This window comes from Capronia coronata, assembly GCF_000585585.1.
Source record: "Capronia coronata CBS 617.96 chromosome Unknown acBCG-supercont1.8, whole genome shotgun sequence".
Classification (NCBI taxonomy): Eukaryota; Fungi; Ascomycota; class Eurotiomycetes; order Chaetothyriales; family Herpotrichiellaceae; genus Capronia; species Capronia coronata.
In genome coordinates this window covers 868,859-894,235 of record NW_006912900.1, presented here as the reverse complement: position 1 = coordinate 894,235, position 25,377 = coordinate 868,859, and the positions used below count along the sequence as shown (strand labels likewise).

At 53.3% G+C, this 25,377-nt stretch overlaps 7 protein-coding genes across 7 annotated transcripts; 5 read left to right on the top strand and 2 right to left on the bottom strand.

Moving 5' to 3' along the window:
* Positions 1-231: 231 nt before the first annotated feature.
* A1O1_08564 (uncharacterized protein) lies at positions 232-1,150 on the top strand (the record flags this gene model as incomplete). Its single annotated transcript, XM_007729423.1, has 2 exons — positions 232-582; positions 638-1,150. 2 exons carry the CDS (start codon positions 232-234, stop codon positions 1,148-1,150), a joined length of 864 nt encoding a protein of 287 aa, XP_007727613.1.
* Positions 1,151-5,429: 4,279 nt separating this feature from the next.
* A1O1_08563 (transcription factor STE12) lies at positions 5,430-7,612 on the top strand (the record flags this gene model as incomplete). Its single annotated transcript, XM_007729422.1, has 3 exons — positions 5,430-7,165; positions 7,219-7,302; positions 7,354-7,612. The coding sequence occupies 3 exons, from the start codon at positions 5,430-5,432 to the stop codon at positions 7,610-7,612; spliced, it is 2,079 nt and encodes a 692-aa protein (XP_007727612.1).
* Positions 7,613-8,426: 814 nt separating this feature from the next.
* A1O1_08562 (uncharacterized protein) lies at positions 8,427-8,927 on the bottom strand (the record flags this gene model as incomplete). The annotated part of the gene is made up of 1 exon (XM_007729421.1): positions 8,427-8,927. The coding sequence occupies one exon, from the start codon at positions 8,925-8,927 to the stop codon at positions 8,427-8,429; it is 501 nt and encodes a 166-aa protein (XP_007727611.1).
* Positions 8,928-10,944: 2,017 nt separating this feature from the next.
* A1O1_08561 (cytokinesis protein) lies at positions 10,945-16,362 on the top strand (the record flags this gene model as incomplete). The annotated part of the gene is made up of 1 exon (XM_007729420.1): positions 10,945-16,362. One exon carries the CDS (start codon positions 10,945-10,947, stop codon positions 16,360-16,362), a length of 5,418 nt encoding a protein of 1,805 aa, XP_007727610.1.
* A 1,646-nt stretch (positions 16,363-18,008) lies between these two features.
* Positions 18,009-19,947, bottom strand: A1O1_08560 (uncharacterized protein; the record flags this gene model as incomplete). Its single annotated transcript, XM_007729419.1, has 4 exons — positions 18,009-18,902; positions 18,955-19,326; positions 19,385-19,514; positions 19,583-19,947. The coding sequence occupies 4 exons, from the start codon at positions 19,945-19,947 to the stop codon at positions 18,009-18,011; spliced, it is 1,761 nt and encodes a 586-aa protein (XP_007727609.1).
* Positions 19,948-21,603: 1,656 nt separating this feature from the next.
* On the top strand, positions 21,604-22,500 carry A1O1_08559 (60S ribosomal protein L2; the record flags this gene model as incomplete). The annotated part of the gene is made up of 3 exons (XM_007729418.1): positions 21,604-21,652; positions 21,727-22,218; positions 22,277-22,500. 3 exons carry the CDS (start codon positions 21,604-21,606, stop codon positions 22,498-22,500), a joined length of 765 nt encoding a protein of 254 aa, XP_007727608.1.
* A 1,101-nt stretch (positions 22,501-23,601) lies between these two features.
* Positions 23,602-25,021, top strand: A1O1_08558 (uncharacterized protein; the record flags this gene model as incomplete). Its single annotated transcript, XM_007729417.1, has 4 exons — positions 23,602-23,728; positions 23,794-23,961; positions 24,012-24,408; positions 24,460-25,021. The coding sequence occupies 4 exons, from the start codon at positions 23,602-23,604 to the stop codon at positions 25,019-25,021; spliced, it is 1,254 nt and encodes a 417-aa protein (XP_007727607.1).
* Positions 25,022-25,377: the final 356 nt, after the last annotated feature.

Sequence of the window (25,377 nt, the reverse complement as noted above, 5' to 3'; positions counted from 1 at the left end):
TTGAAGGTGAGCACAGGGCGGCGGCAGCTTCGTCCCAAAGCGGGCTGAAGTGGGCCAGAATTTATCATCGTCTTGGCACAAATGTTCGGTCTCGGACATCGAATTGTTGTTCAGGTTCTTGCACCGCCCGTCACCGTCACAGCGAATGGCATGTTACAACTGGTGTGAGTTCGAGAATTACGCAGTTACTCAAAGGAGTTAGACTGCCTCCTGGGCTGCAGTAGAATTAAGATGTTGGGGAAAAGAAAGCGAGAAGTCGTGGTTGCGACTCGAGAAACCCGCCGCAGCAGTGACAACGAACAGCCTCCCTCAACATTCCCCGAACTCGAGCGAGACATATTCAAGAAATACTTCGAGTCTACTTTCGAACCCTTGCCGGAGTATCAAACAGGGACACCTTCGCTGCTAGAAGACGAAGATAACGCCACTGAACCTTCGTCGGAAGAGGAAGAAGACTCGGATTGGGAGGGCCTCTCAGAACCTGAACAGGAAGAGACGACGGTGGAGGTTATAGAGCATCGCACATTCACCGATGACACCGAAGAGGTTGAGCTACGGCGGCAGCAATACAAAACATTCATGGTGAGTGAGTTTGTACAAGAGAGAGATGTTCACGGGTCGCTGACGCTAAAGCCAGACCTCAAAACCACCTAAGGAGGTTGAGCCAACGGCAAAAATGAAACCCGAAAAGCCAGCCGACGATGAAGAAGATGCAGCGGAGACTCTGAATCTCAAGCATGATCTTGACCTACAGCGCTTGCTGAAAGAATCGCACCTGTTAGAGGAAGCGAAGGCGTCATCGACCCTGGGTTCACACCGCCATAAAGCGCTGGATATGCGACTACAGGCACTGGGTGCAAAGGGGTCGATCTTCCATCAAGAGAAAATGCCCCTGACGCACAGGAGAGGAATCATCACCAAAGCCACGACTCGGGAAGCAGTGCGAAGAAAGGAGGCGCGAGAGAACGGCATCATCCTGGAAAGACCCACAGGAAAATCAAACAACAGCCGAGCTCGAAGAGAACGTGGTGTAGATGTGCCGGCAGTGGGCAAGTTCCGAGGAGGCACTCTGAAACTCAGCAGAAGGGATGTCGCCGATATTCAAGGCCCAAGTCGTTCTGGTGGCCGGGGGAGAAGAGGCCGACGGTAAACCAGCGACTTCCGTGTTGACCATTCTTTAGTCTTCGGAAACACAGCTCCTCCTGGGTACATCTTCTCTTCCTTTCGATCGGGGAATTGATGGGACGCAACGTGTTTCGACTTCTACTAGGATGATATGCCATACTGACATTTCCGTCGGATAGACCGAGCCGTCATCAGGCCCCGATGGTGCTTGTCTGTTGCTGAAACTCTATGAAGCATATTTGTCAGTGTGCAAGTGACGTCGAGGGTGCCGTGGGGATCAACGACGACGTTTGAAACATTGTCTCCTCGCCTTAGGGCTGACCTTTTCTGCTTTAGACGAAGAACATTCTTCGCGTTACACCATCGCTTCAGCCTTGGAGCTACTGCAAGGAACAATGCCATACTCACATGGCGAACGGCATTCTTCGCCTTCTCGATGACAATCGTTGCACCATCCGTCGGTCTCTCTGTACCCGTGGTGGCTAAGCTCAATAGGACGTCCAAGAACAGTAAGTGGCAGCGGGCATTGACCTCTTTGGTGTGTCTGCGACGTGACCCTGTGTTGCCATCAAGGCTAGACGTCTGCCTACGGGAGATTTGCAAGGGTTGTCCGAGCTCGTGACAACATGGCGCCACGCCGCCGACTCGGTTTGGTGCGAGCAGGGGGGAAAAAGCACCTGACTATGGTGCGATGTTTCATATCGCACTCGGCAACGCTTTTCCGCAACGACGAACGGATGTAGATCGGATGCCTTGCGGTAGGGTTTGAAGACGTGTGCAGAAACAAGCCAGGGAGGACGAGGGCGCATTCAGTATTGATGTTGTGCGTTGCTAAGCCTCCAGGCTGATCGACGAGCCGCCGATCACTCTTTCACGGAGAAAATATGTCCTGCCAGTGTCAACCTCTAACGCCCAATGTCACTGCTTAAGGAGAATAAATCTGAAACGTAGCGCCATCTGGGTGTGCTCTACTACTAGTAGAGCGTGGCGCGTGCTTACAGATTCTGGAGTCTTGTACGAACAGACGGTTGGTTGAGAAAAGGGGATTTTAGCCTCGTCGGCGGCTCGCCTGCTTGTGGTCGCTGAGGTCTCCCCTCCGTGTCTTTGAGGTTCTGAGTCGATGCTCTGAAACCGTTGGCCGAGCGAGCGCGCCAGTATGAGCTCGACCACCAATCGCCCCGACCAGGCCCTAGGAGGCGACAGGCTCCCTGCGGTGGTGGCCACAACCGGACTACTACTAGTAGTAGTACGGTGTAAAGCCAACAAACATGAGGGGCAGGCAGGGTTCGAGAGGCTCGTTGGATAGGATGAATGACAGGAAGCCTGCCACCGTGGCTGGCCAGACACATTTCGCGACCGCGCCAGGACAAGACTGCGGTGCGTTATTGTGATTGGGGATGAAGAGAAGTCCGAAGTTGGCGGTTCCCTCTTCTTGAGGATTTTAGTTGTTAGTAGGACACAGCGAGACAGGTGCCTGGCCGACTGTCCGTTACGGTTCCTGCGATGCGATTTGCGTGTCCATCGCATTTGGCTCTTCAGTCCTCGACCAATCCTCACCAATTGACCTAAACAGACATATGTATGAAGTAATCATTTCTGCTCTTTCCCCCTTTTGTGGCGCCAGCTGTCGTCGACACGGATATCCCATTCTTTGTTGTACAGACCTGTGGTCCTCTCGGCGCTCATCTCGGTCAGCCTCCTATGACCACAGCCGGCTCCCCCCTTCGCAGTCACGTCTAGCCTCAGACCAATGTTGTATTCCCTGCCATGATTCATTGAAGCCATAACAATGTGAAGAGCTACACTCGCAGTAGCCAATGTGTGTGTGAACAACAATCACGCTTATGCAGTGGCGGGTCGGATGTCCCCTGGTCACATTGGGTCACGCGAAGAAAGGGGCAAGCCGAGGGTCGACCCTTGTTGCATCGGAGACACATTCTACATTCTGCCTGGGCAGATTGCTGTGGTGGACACGAAGATGCGAAGGACAGGCTGTGGCTGGCACGCCATCCTTTGGCGCCAATTGTGAACCTGGTGCAAGAGCATGGCAGTAGGATCTAGATTACTAGAAGTAAGCAGGGCCTTGTCGGCGGGCAGAAAGATGCAGTGGTCGTCAACTCGAAACGTGGTCTATGCTTTGCGGCGCCTGTTTGAGACGAGTTTCTGAATGGACAAGGTGCTGGCTGGGAAAGATTCCTGGGACTGGGGAACGTCTTTGGCGCCAGAGCGGCCGGGACACACCTGACAGTCCAAGATACAACCGCCAACGGCACACTATTTGTGTAACGGGGCCGCCGCTTCTCAGCCACTCGTTTCATCAACATATGCCACCCTCTTGACCCCAAGCCTTGTTCAGATCAGTTCAAGTTGTTTGTGGCCCATGGGCTCAGCGACACGCTGACCTGATCGTAAGGATGTCCAAGCGCAGATCCCCCTCGTCGGATCAAAATAGCAACTGCGGATGGAGTCAACGCTCAGCGGGTTGTCCAGGCCTTTCGTGGTGTACTCGCTCGTTTGTATCTTGTGCGATCCTTTCAACCTGCCAGAAGGAAATGATAGATGTTAGGTTATGCAGCTGCTCTGCGGGTGTCTCGGTTAATGGCACACAGTGTTCGTCGAGCGACTCGCCTCGCTTCGCACCGGACGACGGTCTGCTACTGTGACATGGTCTGGATAGATTTGCTTCCGAAGAATGACGCGCGAAGCCCATGGGAAATCCCAAAATCAGACACATGATATGCGTCAATAGTCGATCAGGATGCGGCTCATGAGGCACTGAATGATCGCGGGCTTGGGGGATCCGAAGGGACAGACCCTGGCATGGCGCGCTGCAGCTGCCAGCATTCTTGTTCGTCAAATGATACGTACTATGCCGACTTCAACAAGACCTTCCAGGCGGGTGGAGAGCTCGTACCTGTTCTAGTGAATGTAGACAGCCCAAGTGGGACAGACTGGACGGCTACACTAATTGGCGGCTAAATCCCGAGAGCGGGTGGAAGGCAGCAAGGGAGAGAGCATCTTCCTCCAAGAGATAAACATAGCCAGGGAGCGGACGGACACCTTGCTTGAGATGCCTACCTACTACTAGTACTACTGTGTCTCCTGCGCACGCAGAAGCCAGGCAGACATGATTGCGGTACGGCTTCTATTCTATAGGTACTATCGAAGTGGTTTGGAAGAGAATCGACAATTTGAAGTACGTACATCGATCAATTGGCGGATAGATACTGCCCTGGCCCTGGATCCTGGGTGTTGCCATCACCACTAAACCATGTTCCTCCTAGCTCATCAGTCACTGTTACTGGCTCCTCCTTTTTTATTCTCCATTGACAGTGACTGGAGCGTCGGTCTTAGGAGTTCAAGTTGCACAGGATGCAGTTGGTTAGCAGCTGGTAGCGCTGGGCAGTCCGTCTTGCCGGGCTTCCCCACCGACTGGCCCTGGCAGGCTGGCACTGCAGTGGCACCTGGCAGCCAAACTTGAAGGAGTCTGCCCCCATCCGGCCCAGGATTTTCCCTCCCTTAGGCACACCCGTCCTCTAGCCAGTGGCCCTGAGCCCTAAGGACCCTAGTAATTTTAGTCCTAGGGTCCCCTCCTGCCCCCAAGCCGAAGCCTATGCCCACAGTAGACTGTGCTTCTCTAGTCACTACCGCTCCTAGTACTACTCTCTGTCTACCTACCTCTACCCTACCTTTTCCTCGCTGGTCCGGTCCTACCTCGACTCTCTATACAACTCTACCTCCCTTTCCTCTCCCGACTTCAACCTCTCCGCCTTTCTCATTCCTCCGTCCGTTTCACCTCTTTGTTGCTACAACACGCCAGTTCTCTTCCCTGGCCGGGTCTTCACTTCCATCCTCGGCCTTGTCCTGGAGGACTTTTGAGAGAGACTAGTTCCTCTCCTTATCCACTTTCGTTTCACCTGTACTCGCTTCCCTCATTCGAGACAGGAGCTTCACCACGTCTGGACGTTCTGCGAAGCTGGTCTTTCGCATCGACTCCATTTACATCATCCGTACATTCGCTATACAATATCGACAATCATCGCCCTCACGGTCTATTCTCGCGGACCTCAAATTATCGACCTGTCCTCGCGCTCCCTCGCTCCCTCGCTCCCTCCTTATCCTTTACTGACGGTTCCGCCTACACCGTTAGACCACACCTTTGGGTTTCACCTGGAAAAGAGACGATAACTGTGCTACATTCACTGTTCGGTGCAATAGCTCAACGGTCACCAAGAAACTGTGAAAGTCTGTGTCGGCCGCCGGCTATCCTTCGACTTCATCCACAACCACACTCCCTTGCTGCCATGTATCATCCTTCGAGCGGTGCGCCAATGGCCCACCCTCAGAAGCCCGAGACTTTCATGCTCTCAAACGAGGCTCAGCAGAGCTTGCCGCAGGATGCGCAAGTGGCCCTGCAGCAAGTCGACAACCTCAAATACTTCCTCATCTCCGCTCCCGTAGACTGGAGCCCCGAATCTCTGATCAGAAGATTTCTCCTGCCTACGGGCGAATATGTCTCCTGTGTCTTATGGAACAACCTTTTTCACATCTCCGGCACAGATATTGTCAGGTGTCTGTCTTTTCGTTTCCAGGCGTTTGGTCGGCCAGTGAAGAACCCCAAGAAATTCGAGGAAGGCATTTTCTCAGATTTGCGAAATCTGAAGTCTGGCACAGACGCTTCTTTGGAGGAACCGAAGAGTCCCTTCTTGGACTTCCTGTACAAGAACAATTGCATTCGCACCCAAAAGAAGCAGAAGGTATTTTACTGGTACAGTGTGCCGCACGATCGCTTGTTCCTCGATGCCCTGGAGCGAGATTTGAAGCGCGAGAAGATGAACCAGGAGGCCACGACAAAGGCTGTGGCAGAGCCGGCATTGTCATTTGAATTCGACTCATCCCAGTCGCTCTTTGAGCAGCTCACTAAAGCCCAACAAGCCAGTTCGTCATCTTTCGCGACTGCGAACGGCACCATTCCATATTCTCAACCCGCATCTCCCGTACTCCGGGCGGCTGATTCAATGCCGCCTCCGCAGATGGTACCACCGCCTATGCCACGATCACAAGAGCAACAGCAGTCTGTGTACACCAGCATGGCCATGTCCAACCCGATCCAAACAACATCAATGCCACGAGAGCAGGATTACTCCCAAATCGCCTATGACCGAAATGGCGTTGCCTACGACCGCGCTCAGCTGCGGCACGCGTCTATGCCTGCATACATGGAGTACTCCCCGGCCCCTTCCTTCGTTTCGTCACATTTCGAGGACTACAGTACCAGGGGTCTTTCATATGAGCCCATCACCCCACCCCAGCATGCAATGCCTGTCGGTACGGAGCCTGCGTACATCGCAAACGAAGATACTGGGCTCTACTCAGCTATCCCGGAGATGCAGCCGATGCAGGCATATAACCCCATGGCTTCGCTGCCTCCGTCGACTATGGCTGGCCCGACTTATGCCAGCGCTCCTCGAGCATTTCCACCGGGAAACGTCTACTCGGTCATTGAAGGTTCCCCTACCTACAAAGCCCGTAGGAGGCGCTCTTCCATTCCTTCATCCATCATGAACGCCGTCGCGGCCAACGCCGTTGCTCAGGTCACTCACGGCATGAAAACTCATGTTCCCCAGAGGCCTAGCGATCTTCGACGATCCATGTCGAGCTCTGTTCTCCCCATCGCTGAAGGGGATGAATCAGCGGGGCAGTCTCCGCCAGGGCTTGCTCACAGCTATGCATCCTCCCTCATCAACCGCGACCATCTTACTGATGTATCCCGCCATTCAACGCCTCTACATGGTTTAGAGGAGGATGCAGCGCACAGCTTCTCAATGGACCATGGCGGTGATCCCATGGCTGGCTATGGCGGGGACGACATGCAGGTGCACTCGCTCCAGGCCAGCCCTGCTGTCCGCTTGGAGAGGCCAGGACCTGTGCGAAGAGCACGGAGTGCGACCATGATGGAACTCGGTGTGCCTTACAAGTCACATTCCTGCCCTATCCCAAGTTGTGGTCGGCTCTTCAAGCGTCTTGAACACCTCAAGCGGTAGGTCGTCTCGCTCCTATTCCCTCTCTCGTTACTGACGGATCTTGCTTTAGTCATGTCCGAACACATACTCAGGAGCGCCCGTATGTGTGCCCGTACTGCAACAAGGCATTCTCCCGATCCGACAACCTGGCACAGTAAGTGGACGATCACACTAGATCAGGGTGGTAACTAACCAGTATTCACAGGCATCGCCGAACCCATGAATCGCAACAAGACGGTCAGCCTGCTCACATGAACAGCGAGGAGGAACTGGATAATGATGAAAATGACTTCGGTTCCATGGAGGAATTGTCCTCTCCGGACGAAGTCACCCGTCCCACCAGTGTTTCTGGCATGGTTGCCATGTCGATGCCTCCGCCGTCGACACTGGTTATGCAAACCATGTCACACTCAATGATGGCTCCTAGTCAACTCGTCCAACCTTCGATGTTGCAGAATCTGTAAACATATCATGACACGAAGCTGATGATCGGTATGCCAAAAGATCTTTTGCTGTTTTCTATTGCGAGCTGTGGACATTGAGCGAGTCCAGAAGAGTGTTCCCCAGTGGCGGCAACAACAGCTTGACATTTCAAGGCGACTGTAGCGGTCTCCAAGACAGTCCAGCGAGTGTTTGCAGCAGGCAACGGGCCACAACAGCCACATCTACACCCGCCCGAAGCGTGGTCCAATTTGTTCTCACACTTTAGCCACACAATTGTCTCATTTTCATTTTCTTGGATAGGATGACGGGGCTTTCGACAGCTTCCCTCGGTTGAGATTTAGCCTTGGAAACCTGGCGCTGCTGGACAAACTGTACATATAGCTTTCTACCGCGAAAATCGCTTGAAATGGACTTGAAGACTGATGATGTTCCGATTGAGTTGACCACTTTCCATGACTGATTGAATTGAGGTTATCTCCATGACATGATCTGGATACTTTCCTACAGTTCCGTCTCTTCCCATTTTCCCTTCTGGCGATCGATCTATATGCATATGGCTTCCGCGGGATGATTATGCTCGCAATTCTTCCGGCATCTCCAGAAGGCAATGAGACCTGATACCTTCGAGAGAATTAGGATCTTGAGCCTCGATGGCTGGCGGAGTTCCCATTCCGTTGTTACCGGCTCTTCACGCAGATATAGATGGATCGCAGACAAAGGCATTTTTATGTGCAAGGGCGCAGTAAGCAAGATAGATGGAAGAACAGCGCAGCGCATGCAATCAACTTGTTATATTCTCACATCTGGACAACTTCCCCAGTCATCCAGGTTATATCATCTCTGGCCTCCCGCGACAGCATGTGCTCCGCCCTCGCCTTCATCTTCACTATCGTCGCGAAAGCCTTCCTCCAAGTCGCGGCTCAACCGGCGGTTCGAGTCCGGTTCGGGAAGGGTCGAACGGCTTACGGTTCTGGTGGCGGCATGCATATTTGCAAGTTGGCGTTCCATCCCATCCCGGCGCCGACTGCGCTCCTGCACGTCGAAGCCGACCATGGCCTCGCCGGATTCCTCATCGAACAGCTCGGCGTCGGTATTGACCACGCTCTCGGGACGGCGGAACCGGTTGCGGAAGGCCCAGGTCGAGGGCAGGAAGAGGCGGTACATCAGCGTCGACAGGCTGTCCCGAAGGCTGGACGGTTGTAATGATTCCGGCAGGTGCGACGACAGCGAGCCGGACTGGAGCGGGAGGTACTGGGAGTAGCGGGCGCGGTGTCGTCGATATAAGGGTAGCAGGGCGTGGAAGATGACCAGGTAGAGAACGGCGGAGATGAACATGGGAAGGAGGATAGTCTGTATTTTGACCGATTGCACATCGAACTCGTCAGTGATGTATTCGTAACCTTTTTGACATCCACACCCAGCTCATTGTTCCAATTGATTTGTGATCGGGTTTGGGTTATAAAGGTCAGGGAGTTGGGTTTGTACAATCTGGCAAGGTGTCAATCATACCCTCGCGAAGCTGGCCAGCCCTGATCCAGCCATCTTGCTGCTGCTACTACTGCTGCTGCTGTGGTGGTTGCTCGCGATGCTGGCGCTGACCTGCACAGGTGGTGTGTTTCCGGATGATGCGATATTGCCCGGCAATGAGCGCTTGAGGAGCGAGAACGAGAAAGCCATTATGCCGCCATGGTAGGCGGCTCGATGGACACGACGAGGTCTGAGGGCTTAGATATACGTAGATGCTTGTGGATCGGGGGGACGTGAGGGTTGAGCGCGTTGCAATTCAATAAGGCAATGGCCCCGTCTGTCCGCTGTCGTGAAATTGGGAAGACCCGGTTCTGGCAGTTTTGAAGCATCGATAGCACGGACCGGGAGGAGTCGCTGTTGTTACTGCTCGTAGTAGTACCGTCTGATTGGTTACTGGTTACTGGTACAGTGCTGTGTAGTAGAGAGGTGGCCTCGGTGCCCTGAGTCGGTGGCCTGGAGTGGCTAGTGTGGTTGGTCTCTTACCTCTGACCTCCTGATGGCTGATGGTTTGATGGCTGATGGGTGTGCTTTTTGGCATCGGCTCCCGCCTAGAGTGCCCTTAAACCACGCCCCCCCGAAATGCCAAATCCCAATTCATCACAAGTAAACTTGGATGGCATTTCACGTGGAGCCAGTGTGCTTGGGTCAACCGTTACTTGTCCGATCGGTTTGCCTTCTCGGGCATTCTCCTCCACCATCTCATGTCTCACAGCCCCAGCTGCCATATACCTGGTAGTTACAAGGTGTATCCTGCCGATGAGAGGTGACAAAATGTCAAACTGGCAAGAAAAATCTGGTGTAGGCGTAGGCTGCATTGAGGTGCTGCGTTTAGGGGGACGGAGTACCGGCAGCCACAAAGCGGTCTAGTATAAGGGCGAACTGCACAAATGTTGATAAATGGGGTTATTATCATAGTCGACCTCCCTATAGGCAGGCTTAGGGGCATCTTGTTTGCAACTTGAATTCCAGCAGTCCTCGCGAGCCAGTCGATTGCTGTGGACCGCAGTCACAAGAGCAAGACCATCTGCGTGAACTTGAAGCGCAGTCAGTTGAGTGGCTTGTGGCGTCACAGCCGCTGTGATAAATCAGGTTACTACCACCTGTGTAAAGGGGATTCGCAACATTGCTTTAGGTGTCTTAGGCACCCCTAGCCGTTGTGGTGGCCCCGGGACAGTAGTAATTGGCCGCACGCAGCGCCGAAAGCAGTTCGTGGGGCCAGCCGGGAACGGAGCCTGCGGACAGCCAAACTCTCTCTCCGCTAAACCACTTGTTGACTTTTTGCCTGTGCTTGCAAACTAACACTACCACAACGGTCGTTGCACCTGTCTGGCTCATCTTATTAGGTACCTCACCCAAACACAACCGTCGTCACCCGTGCACGCCTGGCGTTTAAGGAACTGAAGTTCATGCTGCGTCGACTCTTTGTACACTCGTCCTTTCGTCGCATTGAACACTCGCGTCTCTCCGTTCCACCTCTGTGTCGACTCCTGCACAACTCCACGGCCACCTCTATTACCCCCTTCATTGTTCAGCTCGACCGTTTACCGCCGCTCACTCGCTCGCTCGCCGAGCCACCCTTTGTTTCAATCGTTCGCAGGTCGGACCTAGCCACGTGCACGTCGCCTTCCCTCCTGCCGAAACTTGGTGTATCAGAGAGATCGCAGGCACCATGCAAGGATAGACGTTCATCCCAACACCAGACGTCACGAAAAGAGTTCGCGTTGAGGGGAGTGCAGGCGACAAGAGGTGGATCACCCCCTTCCGGGGTATTTCGACTACACACATGATTCCCGTGGTCTGTCTCTCGTGAGCAGCAGCACCGAGGATGCCCCCAATGACCCAGAGCGACAAGACGACAAGACAGTCTTCCGCCAGCAAAGGGTTCTTCCGACGCCACCGAGACAACAAAGTTGACAGTCGCTATGAAGGAAATGGCAGTCTTGAATCCACCCATGCCAACGCCCATGCCAATACCAATACCAATGGCTCCTGGGGCTCACGGCATTCAAAGAGGGAGTCGGTCGTCTCGAACGAGGGCCAGGAACCTGATACTTCAGGCCTGGCCATGACCGCCGGTGTCATCACCTCCATACCGTACTCGGCGACGGCCGACTCGCGCGCCCCCGTATCGGTGGATTATCTGCCGCGGGATGACCAGGTCCCAACCAGAAAAGAGCCTCAACCGCATCAACTCGCGCGAGGCTCGGACTTCCACCAGTATCCTGCTTTCAACGGAGCCGCAAATGGCGCGTCTCACCCAACTGGGCCCCGTCCCCCTCCTCATTCCTCCAGTGTGAATGGGCTTACAATGGCTACAAGCCAGGCCGGTGATCGGGGTACGAAATACCAGCAATGGGGTCGACCGGGCAGTAGCAACGGGCCACAGCACAACGCGTATGATTCTGTCTCCACGAATGACTCCTATGCAGGACACAGAAGATCGTTCGACGGGGCCAGTATCAAGTCAACGGCCTCGTCGGCGACCAGGGGATCTAGCCTCTTCTCATCCGAGAGTTCTTCCAGAACCGCAATACCATCGCGACAGGATACAGACTCGTCTGTTACGGTCATCTCCCCCACCTACTCAAGACTTTCGAAACTCAGTTCACATTCCGGCTGGCCGGCCCAACAAGCTTCGGCCTTCAGTTCGACGGCCTCCTTCACTCCCGCGGGATTCTATCTCCCTAAACCACAAAGTGAAGCCGAGATCGAAAAGTTGTTTCTCCAGCTGATGCACAAGCGTGGTTGGCAGAATCTCCCCGAGCAAGCTAAGCGGCAAATGATGGCATATGCCCCGGCCAAGAAATGGACTCTCGTTCACCAAGACAAGTTGACCGAGTGGCAGGGTGAGCAGAAGAGAAGGCAGCAAGCAAGACAAACTGGCACCATCGATGGGGCCACTCCCCGTGATGTGGAGGGGACCCCGGAATGGTATGTAAGGAAGATCGTCGACAACACCATTTCATCGAAACAGCTTCAGAGCCTGAGTGTCAGTCTACGCACCCAACCGATCAGTTGGGTAAAGGCTTTCATCGAGGCACAGGGGCAGATTGCCTTGACCAATGTTCTAATAAAGATTAATCGGCGTCAAGCCAGTGGACCAACTCCCCTCAACAATACCACCTCGGCCGACAAGGATCTCGACAGAGAATACGACATTGTCAAGTGCCTGAAGGCTCTGATGAACAACAAGTACGGCGCGGATGATGCCTTGACGCATGAACAGATACCCGTGGCTATGGCCACCTGCTTAATATCCCCCCGTCTTACCACGAGGAAGCTGGTGAGCGAAGTGCTGACCTTCCTCTGTCACTGGGATGAAGGTCAGGGACACCTCAAGGTGCTTCAGGCCTTGGACCAGGTGAAAAACATGATCAACGAAAATGGCCGCTTTGACGCTTGGATGCGTATCGTCGAAGTCACGATCGATGGCCGAGGCAAGATGGGCAGCCTTGTCGGTGCCAGCGAAGAGGTCCGGAGCGGCGGGATAGGTATGGAGAATCTGTTGATGGAGTATGCCGTGGCAACCTTGGTTCTCATCAACATGCTGGTCGATGCTCCGGAAAACGACCTGCAATTACGATGCCATATCAGGGCTCAGTTCATCGCTTGTGGGATCAAGCGGATCCTCGTGAAGATGGAGTCCTTCCAGTACGATGTCATTGACAAGCAGGTTGCCAAATTTCGCGAGAATGAAGCCATCGACTACGAAGATCTGCTACAACGCGAAGGAAGCAGCATGGTGGACAGCATTGAGGGCGAAGTCAAGGATATGACGGATCCGGTTCAGATCACCGACGCCATCATGTCCAAGATCCATGGCACAAGAACTCAGGACTACTTCATTTCAGCCATGCAGCATATGCTGTTGCTACGGGACAATAGCCCGGATGAACGGTTAAGGATGTTCCAACTCATGGATTCCATGCTCAGCTATGTTGCCATGGACAGGAGACTGCCGGACATGGATCTGAAACAGAGCTTGAACTTCAGCGTGCAGAACCTCTTGGACAGGTTGCATACCGACGAGGAAGCCCGGATCGCCTTCGATGAGGCCACCGAATCCAGGCAGATCGCAGAAGCCGCCATCGCCGAACGAGATGAAATGGCAGAACAGGTCTCCCTGGGAGCGGAAGGAATGGTCAGGAAGTTGCAGAAGCAAATAGAAGAGCAGGCGGGCATCATCGAGATGCAGTCCAGGCAAGCAGAGTCCCTCAAATCCGAGGTGGCTGAACTTCAACGACTTCGGGCTCAGGAGTTGCAGCGGAATGAGCTGGAAACCAGGGAGCTGTATCTGATGCTTCGAGATGCCCAGGACGTTGCGGCCTCGCGGGCTGCTAAAGAGGGAGTGGCCACACACGATCCCACTCAGATGCAAGGGATCCTGGACCGGGAGAAGTTGATGGACCGCCTCGAGCGCAACCTTGAGCGGACTAAGACCCAGTTCAAACTCGAAGGCAAGGTCTGGGGCCAAACCGGGCCGTCTGATCGACTCAGAGAGCTTCGCGAGAAGATGGACGATGCATTGGATGTTGATTTCCAGGAAAAGACGGAACGGCATCTTACCAACAGTGTTATCGGAAGTGTCCATCGGAGCAATGCCCACAAAGGACCCCGGAGAGCTGCTGTGGAGGCTCTGGCCATCAGTGAGGAGGCCGGCCAGGAGACAGACGTGGAGGAGGAGGTCATCTACGAAACACCACGCCTCGTGGAATTTTCCAGACCGAAGATCAGCGCTGATCAACAGGCAAGCCTGCTGAGCGAGATCACTTCTAGGGTCAAGAAGATGGATGTTGACGGTGATGATGCCGCACCAGAAGGCGATGATGCCGGCATCACCACCGGCCCGACTCATCCGAGTCTGGATTCCACATCGCCCAAGACGCCCTTGGACGAAGTACAACTGGAAGTGAAATTTGACGGGCCTCCCCCTCCTCCACCGCCGCCACTACCGCCAGCTGCATCGGACTCCTCGACGCCCTCGCTCATTCCAGGTTTCGAGGCTGGCGCTCCTCCGCCTCCACCGCCGCCAGCGCCGCCTCTGCCATCTTTGCCGGGCTTCACGGGCGGTCCACCACCGCCTCCGCCGCCGCCCCCAGGGTCACTACCCATGAGCCCGGTATCGCCGATACCTCCTCCTCCCCCTCCGCCAGGTGCACCGCCGCTTCCTGGCGCTGCACATGGCCACTTCATGCCCCAATCACCACTGTCACCCGTGACCATGCTGAAGAACCCTGTCATGCGTCCAAAGAAGAAACTGAAAGCCTTCCATTGGGACAAGGTCGATACGCCTCAGGTCACCGTTTGGGCGGAGACTGCGAAGGCCGAATCGAAAGAAGAGAAATACCGAGAGCTGCAGCGAAAGGGCGTCCTTGACGAGGTTGAGAAGCTCTTTATTGCCAAAGACGTCAGAATCATCGGGGGCGGCTCCGGTAAGGGCAAGGATGAAAAGAAGCAGATCATCAGCAATGATATGAGGAAGAACTTCCACGTCTCCATGGCCAAGTTCAAGAACGACTCGGTTGATGATGTTGTACGAAAGATCATCCATTGCGACAAGGAGGTGCTCGACAATAATGTGGTGATGGACTTTTTGCAGAGAGAAGATTTGTGCAACATCCCGGAGAACATTGCCAAATTGATGGCGCCGTACAGCAAAGACTGGACGGGGCCGGATGCCACGAACTCGAAGCGCGAACAAGATCCTTCGGAGCTGACGAGAGAAGATCAGATCTTTCTGCAAACCGCGTTCGAATTGCACCATTATTGGAAGGCAAGGATGCGGGCGCTCGCTCTGACGAGGTCCTTCGAATATGAGTATGACGAAATCTCCGGCAAACTCAAGCAGATTGTCAATGTGTCCGAGTCCATTCGCGACTCGACCTCATTGATGAGCGTGCTGGCCCTCATTCTTGACATTGGAAATTACATGAACGACTCGAACAAGCAAGCGACGGGCTTCAAGCTGAGCTCGTTGGCCCGTCTAGGCATGGTGAAAGATGACAAGAACGAAACCACCTTTGCCGATTTGATTGAGCGTATCGTTCGGAACCAATACTCTCAGTGGGAAGTCTTCATTGAGGACATTGCCGATGTTGTGGTGGCCTCGAAACTGAATGTGGACCAACTGCTGCAGGATGCGAAGAAGTACATTGACAACATCAAGAACGTCCAGGCTTCGCTTGACGCGGGTAACTTGAGTGATCCTAAGAAGTTCCATCCTCAAGATCGTGTTGCACAGGTTGTACAAAGGTGCATGAAAGACGCCCGACGGAAAGCGGAGCAACTGCAGCTATTCGTGGAAGAGACATCAAGGACTTATGATGATATAATGACCTACTTCGGTGAAGACAACCAGGACGATAATGCTAGACGAGATTTCTTCAGCAAGCTTGCCGGCTTCGTGACGGAGTGGAAGAAGTCTCGCGAGAAGAACATGACTCTGGAAGAGAAGAAGCGGCGTCTCGAGGCGAGCATGGCCAGAAAGAGAGCACAAGTCAGTATCCCTGCCAGCGGCGGAGTCAGCGGAACAGAAACTCCTGGCAGCCCACCGGCCAATGGTGCCATGGAAACTCTTCTCGAGAAGCTTCGTGCTGCCGCACCTCAGGTCAAAGATCAGCGGGATCGAAGACGACGGGCTAGATTGAAGGAGAGACACGATCAACGGATTGCTAGTGGCCAACAAATACCCGATCTGCCCGTCAAGGAAGGCCCGAAAGAGAACGGTGGTCTCGCCGAGGCGGCAGACCAGCCAAGCCAGGACAACCTCATTCCGGAAGATGGGACCACAGGCAGGGGCAATGTGAGCGAAAGCGAAGATGTTGCTGATCGAGCTCTGAAGGCTCTTCAAGAGATGAGAAGTTCTGCGCCGTCGAACGGGGAAGAAATCGACGTACGCAGGCGAAGAGAAGGGGCGGATGAAGAGCGGAAAAACCGAAGGTTGAGACGACGGACAGCACATCAGAGCAGTACTGTTGCCAGGGATTCTGTTCCTGTCCAGGCTCGAGCCGAGACGAAAGCAGACGAATCTGCTCCTGAGCACCCATCTTCCAATGCTGATGGGGTCGATGGCGACGTCTCGGCCGATGACAAACGATCATCTGGAGCCACTTTGAGCCCTGTGTTGAGTCAACCTCCACCCGCGATCATTGTCAGTCCAACGCCGGACGACGAGCCTTCAGAAGAGGCTGGCCAAACCCATGGTGAAGACGACGTCGGTTCGGGAAGTGAAACTGTGACGTGATCATGGTTGTCCCAGCATGACTTGGATTTGAATTGGCGACCCGAGCGAAGGTATTGACAGGCACGCCCATCCTGTTCCTCTTTTTCTGCGTTCTTCAAGAGATACCCTCAACTTGATTGCTCAAGAAGCATACTTATTCGAAGTTGTCTCTCGGCGGACTCGCGGACTGGAAGCCCATCGATGTCATGACACGGCTGCATTCGGTAATGAAAGGGTACCGAGGCGAACGCACGACCATCCTTTGAATAATTGCCGTTGGCCTGGTTGTTTGCGACCTGTCGTGCGGTGTCGTGTGGAGTTGAGTTGTTGACACTCAGGTCACCAAAGGCTGGACTTGCAGGCGATGGTGAATGGACTTGGATGAGGAACCATGTTCGCCCGATGGCTACACATACTCCCGCCATCAGGAAATCTGTGATGTGTGTGTGTGAGAGAGAGAAGGGAGAAGGGGGAAAAGGGGGAAGAGAGTGCAAGACACTCAGTCTGGCCGGGAGGAGACTTCTTACTCTACTACTTGTTCACCTACCCTCTACTTGGACACTTTTAAAGACTTGACTTATTAGCTTTGTTCAAACAATTAATCTTGTTCTTTTCTGTTCGTTCGGACATGAAGCCATCCACTAGGTATTTGATAACGTATTGGATTATTTCAAGTTTTGATGGATGTTTTTATACCTACCTGACCTCATGGAGCGCGACTACGGGGGTTTTGGTAAGGTCATTTAGTTTGTATATCTATATACCTCGTCCTCTTGTCCTCTTGTCCTCTTGTATATGGTGTATATGGTGTATATGGTGGAGAATGAGAGATATATATATAATGGGTAGTAAGTAGTATAAGTAGACAGTACAGTCAGTCCACTTCCCTTGATCGTGCTACCTGGTATCTACGTAAGAACACAACCAAGAACCAAAGGCCACATAAAACAACCTCATCCATATACGTACGTACCTGAAAAAGTATATATACCTTAGGTAACCTAGATATGGAACGGTGGTCAGAGCCTCCCCTTTTCAGAGCCTCACGTTTTTCAGAGCTTCACTTTTTTCAGGGGTTGGGCCAATTGGTCTTTCTTCACACTACGTATTCACAAACGAATATCCTCCTCGCCTCATCCAAAGCCTTGAAGACACGTTGGTTATCTCATAGATGTTCGGTTCTTCCTTGGTCTGGCTGTATATGCCTACTATATCTCCCCAGCGGGAGAGCCAAACCCAGCAACGACGAGAAACAGAACATTATATGGTCATGATCACTTTGGAAGGACACTTTGGAAATGCTGTCTTCATGAACAATTCTTTCGCGATAGGTTCCTACTTGCCCAAGGTACTAATGGCGATCGTGCGGTGGTAATGGTAATAGTACATCAATGATGGTTCCCGTAAGGTCCGTCCCATAGTCTTGTATCACACACATAGATAGAGCGCCCACAGGCCTCAGCCTCAGCCTCATCGTCGTCGTCATCGTCATCTATCACTCTTGCTGTCGTTCAATGGAACATGTGATCCCATACACACGCATACACCGGTTCTCCGCGTTTCTCTTCCTCAGCAAGTCAATACTGACCCACCTCATTCCTCCTCCGCCGTTGGTCATACGCCCTCACAAAAGAAGAACCGTGTCAAAACAAGCAACGTCGACCTCGCTATACCTCCATGGCCTGTGCTGTCGTTTGCGCTGGCGGTTGAGCAAGTGATTCGGGCTTGTTCTCCTCTTCTTTGACCCCATTCGTCATACTGGGAACTCCATTGCTCGCCGCTCTGACAGGAGACGCCACATCAATGGTGTCCATCATGACCGGCTCGCTTTTGCCAGCATCTTGGACCGGCGCCAATCCGTTGCTGACACTTGAAACACCATTCGTGACTGCTTGAGGAGGTGGTGGTTTCTGTTCGGTCTTCCCAGGCGGCTCTTGACCCTTTCGATACCTCAATTGCACCACCAGACTGTCCTGGGTATTGTCGTCCTCGCCCAACTCGTCCCGGTCGAGTCCGTGGTCGCTCATTTCTTCGTCCTCATCCTCGGCATCAAAATCTGGCTCGGAATCCTCCGGCTCGTCCTCATTTCCGCTCCATTCCTTTCCGGATGATTGAGCCTCGTCGCTGTCCGAGTCCGCGCCGTCGGTGTAAGCCTTTCTTGTGGCCTTGACTGGTCGTCCGGATCGCGAGGTTTTTACCCCCCGTCCAGTCGGGACTGTGGCAGGCATGTCTTCGCTGGTTTCTGTAAAGTGACCCTCGCCTGTAGTCTTTTCAATTTCCTTGCGTTGGTCCACAAGCATGGTCTCTCCGTATATCCCGCCCAAGCGGGATTTCACTTGCCTACCGCTTGCAGTGACTGTCGGTCCCGCATCCGGAGGGGTGGAAACTCCGGAATTTCGAGCGGAGCGTCGACTGGAAAGTCCATCAGACCCATCCTCGTCGTCGGAGAACGTGTATCTCAGTCTCTTCCCTCGAGTCCGTCCCTCATACATGGAGAAACCGGGATCAGGCCGTGAGAATGCGGCTTTGCGGGCCAGGCGGTAGTCGCGGCGTCTGCGTTTCTATGACTTCTGTCAGCAATCGTGTCTGCAATGGTGCTACACATCCACAAACCTCTTCACCGGCCTCAAATCTAGGGATTGCCGAGCGCAACTTGTCAGCGATCAATTTGGAGTTCGAGGTGTGCTCCTCGCCGAATTTGTCTGCCAATGCCTTGACATCTTCAATCGAACCAGCAACGCTGAACCAGGTGTTGGTCTTTGCAGTTCTGCCATCATTCTCTCTGTATATCCGGAAATGCGAATCTTCCAATCCTTCAATAAGCCAGTATTTCCGGCGATACTGGTCTGTAAACCAAGGCTGAACGCTGCGCGGCTGATTGCGATCGTCGTCGCGTCGAGTCTGTTTGTACGATTCCTTGATGAGGCCTTGTACCGCCTCGGACGAATTAAGCGACCATAAAACCAGGGCCTTGAGTAGGTTCAACTGCAAAGACAGGAAACATCAGTGGCGCGCGTGACAACAGTCCTGGAAGTAGCCATACCCGTTCCTCTGGTGTCATATTGTTGAAATTCTTGCCGCCGTGTAATGGATTGCCCCCGTTCCACGCAGCTGGCCATTGATGGTTGTTTGCTGAGACTGCATCTTCAAGTGCTCGGCCATAGTGTCCTCGTCTGTCGCGCTGGTTAGACTCCTCCAATATAGCCGCAGTCCATCGTAGCGGTATGACTGGGGGACTCACTCGACGTCCTTCTTTCTGTTCAACACCAACCCCAAGAGTGCGCACAAGAGTCTCTCGACTTGTTCAGCAGGCAAATCACCCGAGACCCCTCTTTCGATATCCTGCGGGCCATAATGCGGCAGGGATTTGGGAAACGCGTCGTGGAATCGACTCCGGAACATAACAATAAAGGCTATAGCATCATTGTCTGCCAGCGTGTAATCGTGAGGAGGCGAAGGCGCGCGTTTGGGGGGCTCGGGCGTGGGTTCTTTCGGCGCAGGCTTGAAATACCGATTCAACCCCGTGGGTTTCGTCATTCGCTGCACCATCTCTTCGTCGTCGGAAGATGGGACGGAGGACAAGGATGAGGAGTCTGAGTCGTCCATGGTGGTGTAGCCGAGGACGTTGCCGAGTATAAGGATGTTTTGTGTCGCGTGTGTTTAGCAGGTGCGAAGTGTGCAATGTGTTGGGCAGGCACCATGGACAACTTGAACAGAACAGAGTCGGTGAAATCAAAACTGTGAAGTCAAGCAACAAATGAGCTAAAGTTCTGGAATCTTTAGCGCGTGTCAAGGGGGTATTAACAGTCCTATTACTCCTATTACTACTGCTACGCGTCTGGCCGGCGCAATTATCCCATCTGTCAATTCAATGCTCCATGCCCAGGCGAGGCCCACCGTCGGTCTGTCTTCTAGAACGCCCAGCTGTATGCCATGTTGGCCAAGGTCAGAGTCAGACCTCTTTGAAGCTCTCATGCGACTCCTTCTCTGCGACTGTCGAAGTCTAGGTATTCGAGGCCACTGCACGGCATGGATCGTTGTTGAGAGCGGCGGCATACGCCAAGCATGCCCCTTTCCACTGGCATTTTGCCAGCGTGGCCCTCCTCGTCTCCAGTTCATGGGCCCATGTAATCAAGTGTGTTCGTCTGCATGTTGAAATGATTGTGCCCGCTGCCACTGATATTTGTGACTGCTGACCGGCGATAGTCAGTTCCGTGCGCTGGAATGTGACCTCTTCACATTGATTTGGTCGTAGACGGCTCTTGCAACAGTGGACGCGGGCTTCTCCGACCATTCTTTCCAATGGACAATCCGTCAGAAGGTCTCATTGTTTGCATGTTTTCGATCTGCATATGCGGAACTCGTGCAGATGGTCGATGAGGCGCAAATGTGGCAATCGAGCCACTGTTTCTTTTCCCATAATCAGACAGACTCTCCCGATGCCCGAATGGAGAGGCTCAAAACCGGCAAATGCACAATTAGCCCCTATCGGAAGTTTCGGCGATACCGACATGGATCTCACTGTTGCGCCCTTTGGGGAATGTTTAATTGACACATGGAGTATCTTTGAGTGAAGACGTAAGACTGTTCATTCAAAGTTGTCTCTGGGTGTTGTCGTGAGTCTAGCCTTCTCATCCACACCTAGGCCAGGACGTTGTAGTGGACGGCCGATCTGTCAAACCGAGTAGATCTTCCAGCCTCAAGATGTGCACCCGCCTACCTTGTCATCAACCAGAGCCATGATATGACACATAGAACCGCTCTCACTGCAAGAAGAGATGAAGACGATGAGCTGACCATAATGAAGATGATGGGTGCACTCATCTATTATGATGTTGTGCGGACGACTCCCAATCGATACCCCGCGAACGCTCTCACCAATGCATGGTCATGGGCATTCTGAAATTAAACACTCTCAAGTGCTGGCTGTGAACTTGAATGAAGCTGCTGACTGCGAAGGCAAGTGAGGTTGCGCTGTCAGATCGAGGTTGGGATGCTGCCGCTATAAGAGACTCGGCCTGCTACAATAACTAATTCACGTGACACTAGAATTTCATCTGAGGCGCGGGTCACGTGGGAAAGTATTGCCAAGAGTTCAGCTGGGCTATCCTGCTTTGGGACATTCCCTGCGCACAGAAGGCAGGACCTCCAATTTTCTCTGATTCTCAGCTTGATCCTCGTCGTCGTCGTCCAACATCAACATCTGCCAGGTAAACTCAACATCGACGCTGTCAACCCATCTCTTGCTCACTTCAGCACAGGATGGGTCGCGTCATCAGAAATCAGAGAAAGGGCAGAGGCTCCATCTTCAGTACGTCCATCTTGAACATGGGCTCAACGTGGCTCCCAATGCTCTGCCCAGGTTGTGCTGATATATTTGTGTAGCTGCCCATACCCGACTCAACAAGGCGCCGGCCAAGTTCAGAACGCTCGATTATGGCGAGAGACACGGCTACCTTCGCGGCACCGTCACCGACATCATCCACGACCCCGGCCGTGGTGCGCCTCTAGCCCTCGTCAAATTCCGAGACCCCTACGCCTACAAGCACCGAACCGAGACCATGATCGCGGTGGAAGGAATGTACACTGGACAATTCATCTACGCTGGAAAGAACGCCAACTTGTCGGTCGGTAACATTTTGCCTTTGGGTCAAGTTCCTGAGGGTACCGTGGTCGCCAACGTCGAAGAGAAGACTGGTGATCGGGGTGCGTTGGGACGAACATCCGGAAACTATGTCACTGTCATCGGACACAACCCAGACGAGGGCAAGACCCGAGTCAAGCTCCCCAGTGGTGCCAAGAAGGTGGTTCTCAGCACTGCCCGAGGCATGATTGGTATCGTTGCAGGTGGTGGACGTACCGACAAGCCGATGCTGAGTACGTCTTTGTCAAATTCAGAATCAGAATCAGAATTACGTGCTAACAAACGGTACAGAGGCATCTCGCGCGAAGCACAAGTTCGCTGTCAAGCGCAACTCTTGGCCCAAGACTCGTGGTGTTGCCATGAACCCTGTCGACCATCCTCACGGTGGTGGTAACCATCAACATATTGGAAAGGCCTCTACCATCTCAAGATACGCGGCTCAAGGTCAAAAGGCTGGTCTCATTGCCGCCCGAAGAACCGGTCTGCTCCGTGGTACCCAGAAGACCAAGGACTAGAGCTGAGTGGTGCATTGGGTGTGCAAAAAGGGTGCGATTGTGTTACGACTTCCTTAGGCTTAGCAGTATGGGAAGTTTTCAGATATCTGGCAATGAGAAGCCGATGAAGGCAATTCGAAAACGCACAGTTTGAGCGGCGCTAAGCTGAGTCTCCCACCAAGGTCTGGCCAAAAGGCATTCAGCAGCGGGGAGCAAATCCCTCCACTGCTGTGCAAGCAGTCTCAAGGTTCAAATTCATCTATCATCCCTTTTGTCTGGCAGTGCCAATGGCTGCGGATCAGCTCTGCCGTAATTTCCTTAGAATAGATAGCCAATACCTGTGGCGGCATCTGGACTGTCAATGCCGTTCTGGCGCATACTGCCATACTCCGCTCCAAACCAGTAACACACGTGAGTGAGGAGTCAAGCGCTGCGACAAGGTCCCGTTGGGGCGAGGTGTGCCAGAAGAGCTGCCAGATTAGTGTCAAGTAGATGGAATGGCAAGCCAATGGCCCAGTTTAGCGGCTCGTGGACGATTTGGTGGCGTTGCTTGTTTCAGAGGCGGTGCCAGCCTGCAGCACGCAACACGCAGCACACGCATAACGAGTTTGAAGTCAGGGGCAAGACTGCTAAAGCCAGTGGTTCCTGTTGCGTTCCTTTCAAGGGCGGGCTGGTCACTACTACCTACTACCTTACCTACCTGACCTACGTATCTTACCTTTATACCCTTAGAGTGGCACGTCACGATTGCCATAAGTTGCCTGCATTATCGAGTGATTATACTCGGCTCTGGAGTATGGTCGTTTTGTTTGCGCCTTATCTTCAGTAGTACTGCATTATATCTACTGTCCAGACTTCCTTCAATTGTGAACGTTGTAAGCGCAGTCACTCGTTTTTATGTCCTCGCCTGCCACTGCTCGCCCCGGTCCCTTTCTTGTCGTCCGATCCGCCATCGCCGCATTCCAGTGAAGATTCCGGAGTCTGCCTGTTTCCGAACACTCCGCAGCGCAGCTTCGGAGACCAGAATATTGGACCTTCTACCTATCCTTCCCTCTGCATCTTTCTCTCATCCAAGGCCACTCGTTGAGTCTACATCCTCCAAGAAGAATCCAGTCGCCCATCATGAATGTCAACAAGAAACTCGACCGCTTCAAACAATGGGCGGGCGAGCGCATGGGTGGGGAGGTCAAAACCAATATGTCGGACGAATTCAAGGCCCTCGAGTTGGAAATGTCTCTGAGGCAAGAAGGTACGGGTGTCAACCGCGATGTGCCGGGGCTTTAGATGCTGAGCAGTACTGACCGTCTATTGTAGGATTGGAGAAAATGCAAAGATCCATGAACGCGTACATGAAGGCTGTCTCCAAGCGATCGGAGATGGAGGGGAAAGAGAAGACGCTCCCGATTGCATATTTGGGAGGTACCATGATATCTCATGGCGAAGACTTTGAGCCCGACTCAGAGTATGGGCAATGTCTCAACAGTGCGTACCCCATTTGTGGACATTTGGTTCGGCAGCTAACCCTTGAACAGTGTTTGGCCGGACACAAGAAAGACTTGCTCGGGCGCAGGAGACATACATCGCCGGTGCCACCTCTTCCTGGTTGGAGTCGCTGGAACGATCTCTGGTCCAGATGAAGGAGTATCAAGCCGCCCGAAAGAGACTTGAGACACGACGGCTAGCCTATGACACATCGCTGGCCAAGATGCAAAAAGCCAAGAAGGAGGACTTCCGTGTCGAAGAAGAACTACGCAACCAGAAGGCCAAATACGAGGAGTCGGCCGATGACGTGTTCAGAAGGATGGAGGACATCCGTGATGCCGACCCGGAGAGCGTCGCAGACCTCGGTGCTTTCCTGGATGCGGAGCTCGCGTACCATGATAAATGCAGAGAAGCACTCTTACAGCTGAAGTCCGAGTGGCCAGCAAGGTACGTTATCGCCATGCTCCTTCTCTGGATATGACTGACTCGGTCGCGCAGGTCACAGCCACAATTTCGCGGAGGCCGTCCCACCCCTCGCTCAAGATCGAACACAGTCCGCTCTTACACACAGTATGCTGAGCCAGTCGAAGAAGTCACTCCAGTCGAAGTCCGTCCGGCCATCAAATCCAATCGAATCCCAAGTGGCCGGTTTGGGGAAACTGCAACTCCCGACTATTCTCCTGGGATACCAATACGACCAAACTTTGCTAGGGCCAGCACGGTTGACAGCGCTAGTCTTTTCAGCCGGGATCTATCTCCAGGAAACATGTCGCGGATGTCTCGAGTACCCAGTGACACTCTGATGATCCGCACCACTCGGTCACAGCTCCGGAATGTAGAGGAGCAGGACGTTTTTGCCGACGACACAGGATCTTACACGAACAGCAACTCTGACCATGGCTACGGGGATCCCTCCGTGTCTCCTGCAACCTCGCAGGGAAGTGGCTCGTCCACGCCGTTGACGGGGAAGAAGAGTGCTGCACCACCTCCTCCGCCGCCGTCTCGAGCTAAAAAACCGCCTCCACCACCGGTCCCAGCCAAAAGAACTGTCCTCACTTGAACCCAGATTGGATACCATGAAGCACTCTATTATGGTTACTTTCGCGTTCCCCCCTGTGGAACGGGGATTGATCGGGCATCAATTTGCTTTTGCATAGTCAAGGTAGAGGTCCAGTCCAAACACACTGGGCTTTGGCTCCTGTATATAATGATTAAAAGCGCCGGCACGAAGATATATGAATTGTATGGAAGAAATATAGCATTTCCACAGTACTACGTAGTATCGTCGCTTAGCATGTTCTCCAAGAGGTATTGTATCTAGGTACTAGTAGTACCTACGTAGTTAGGTTAGTAGTAGGATTGATAAGCTACTAGATACCTTATCTACATGTTGTTTTAGTCGTTCGCGGTAGTTGC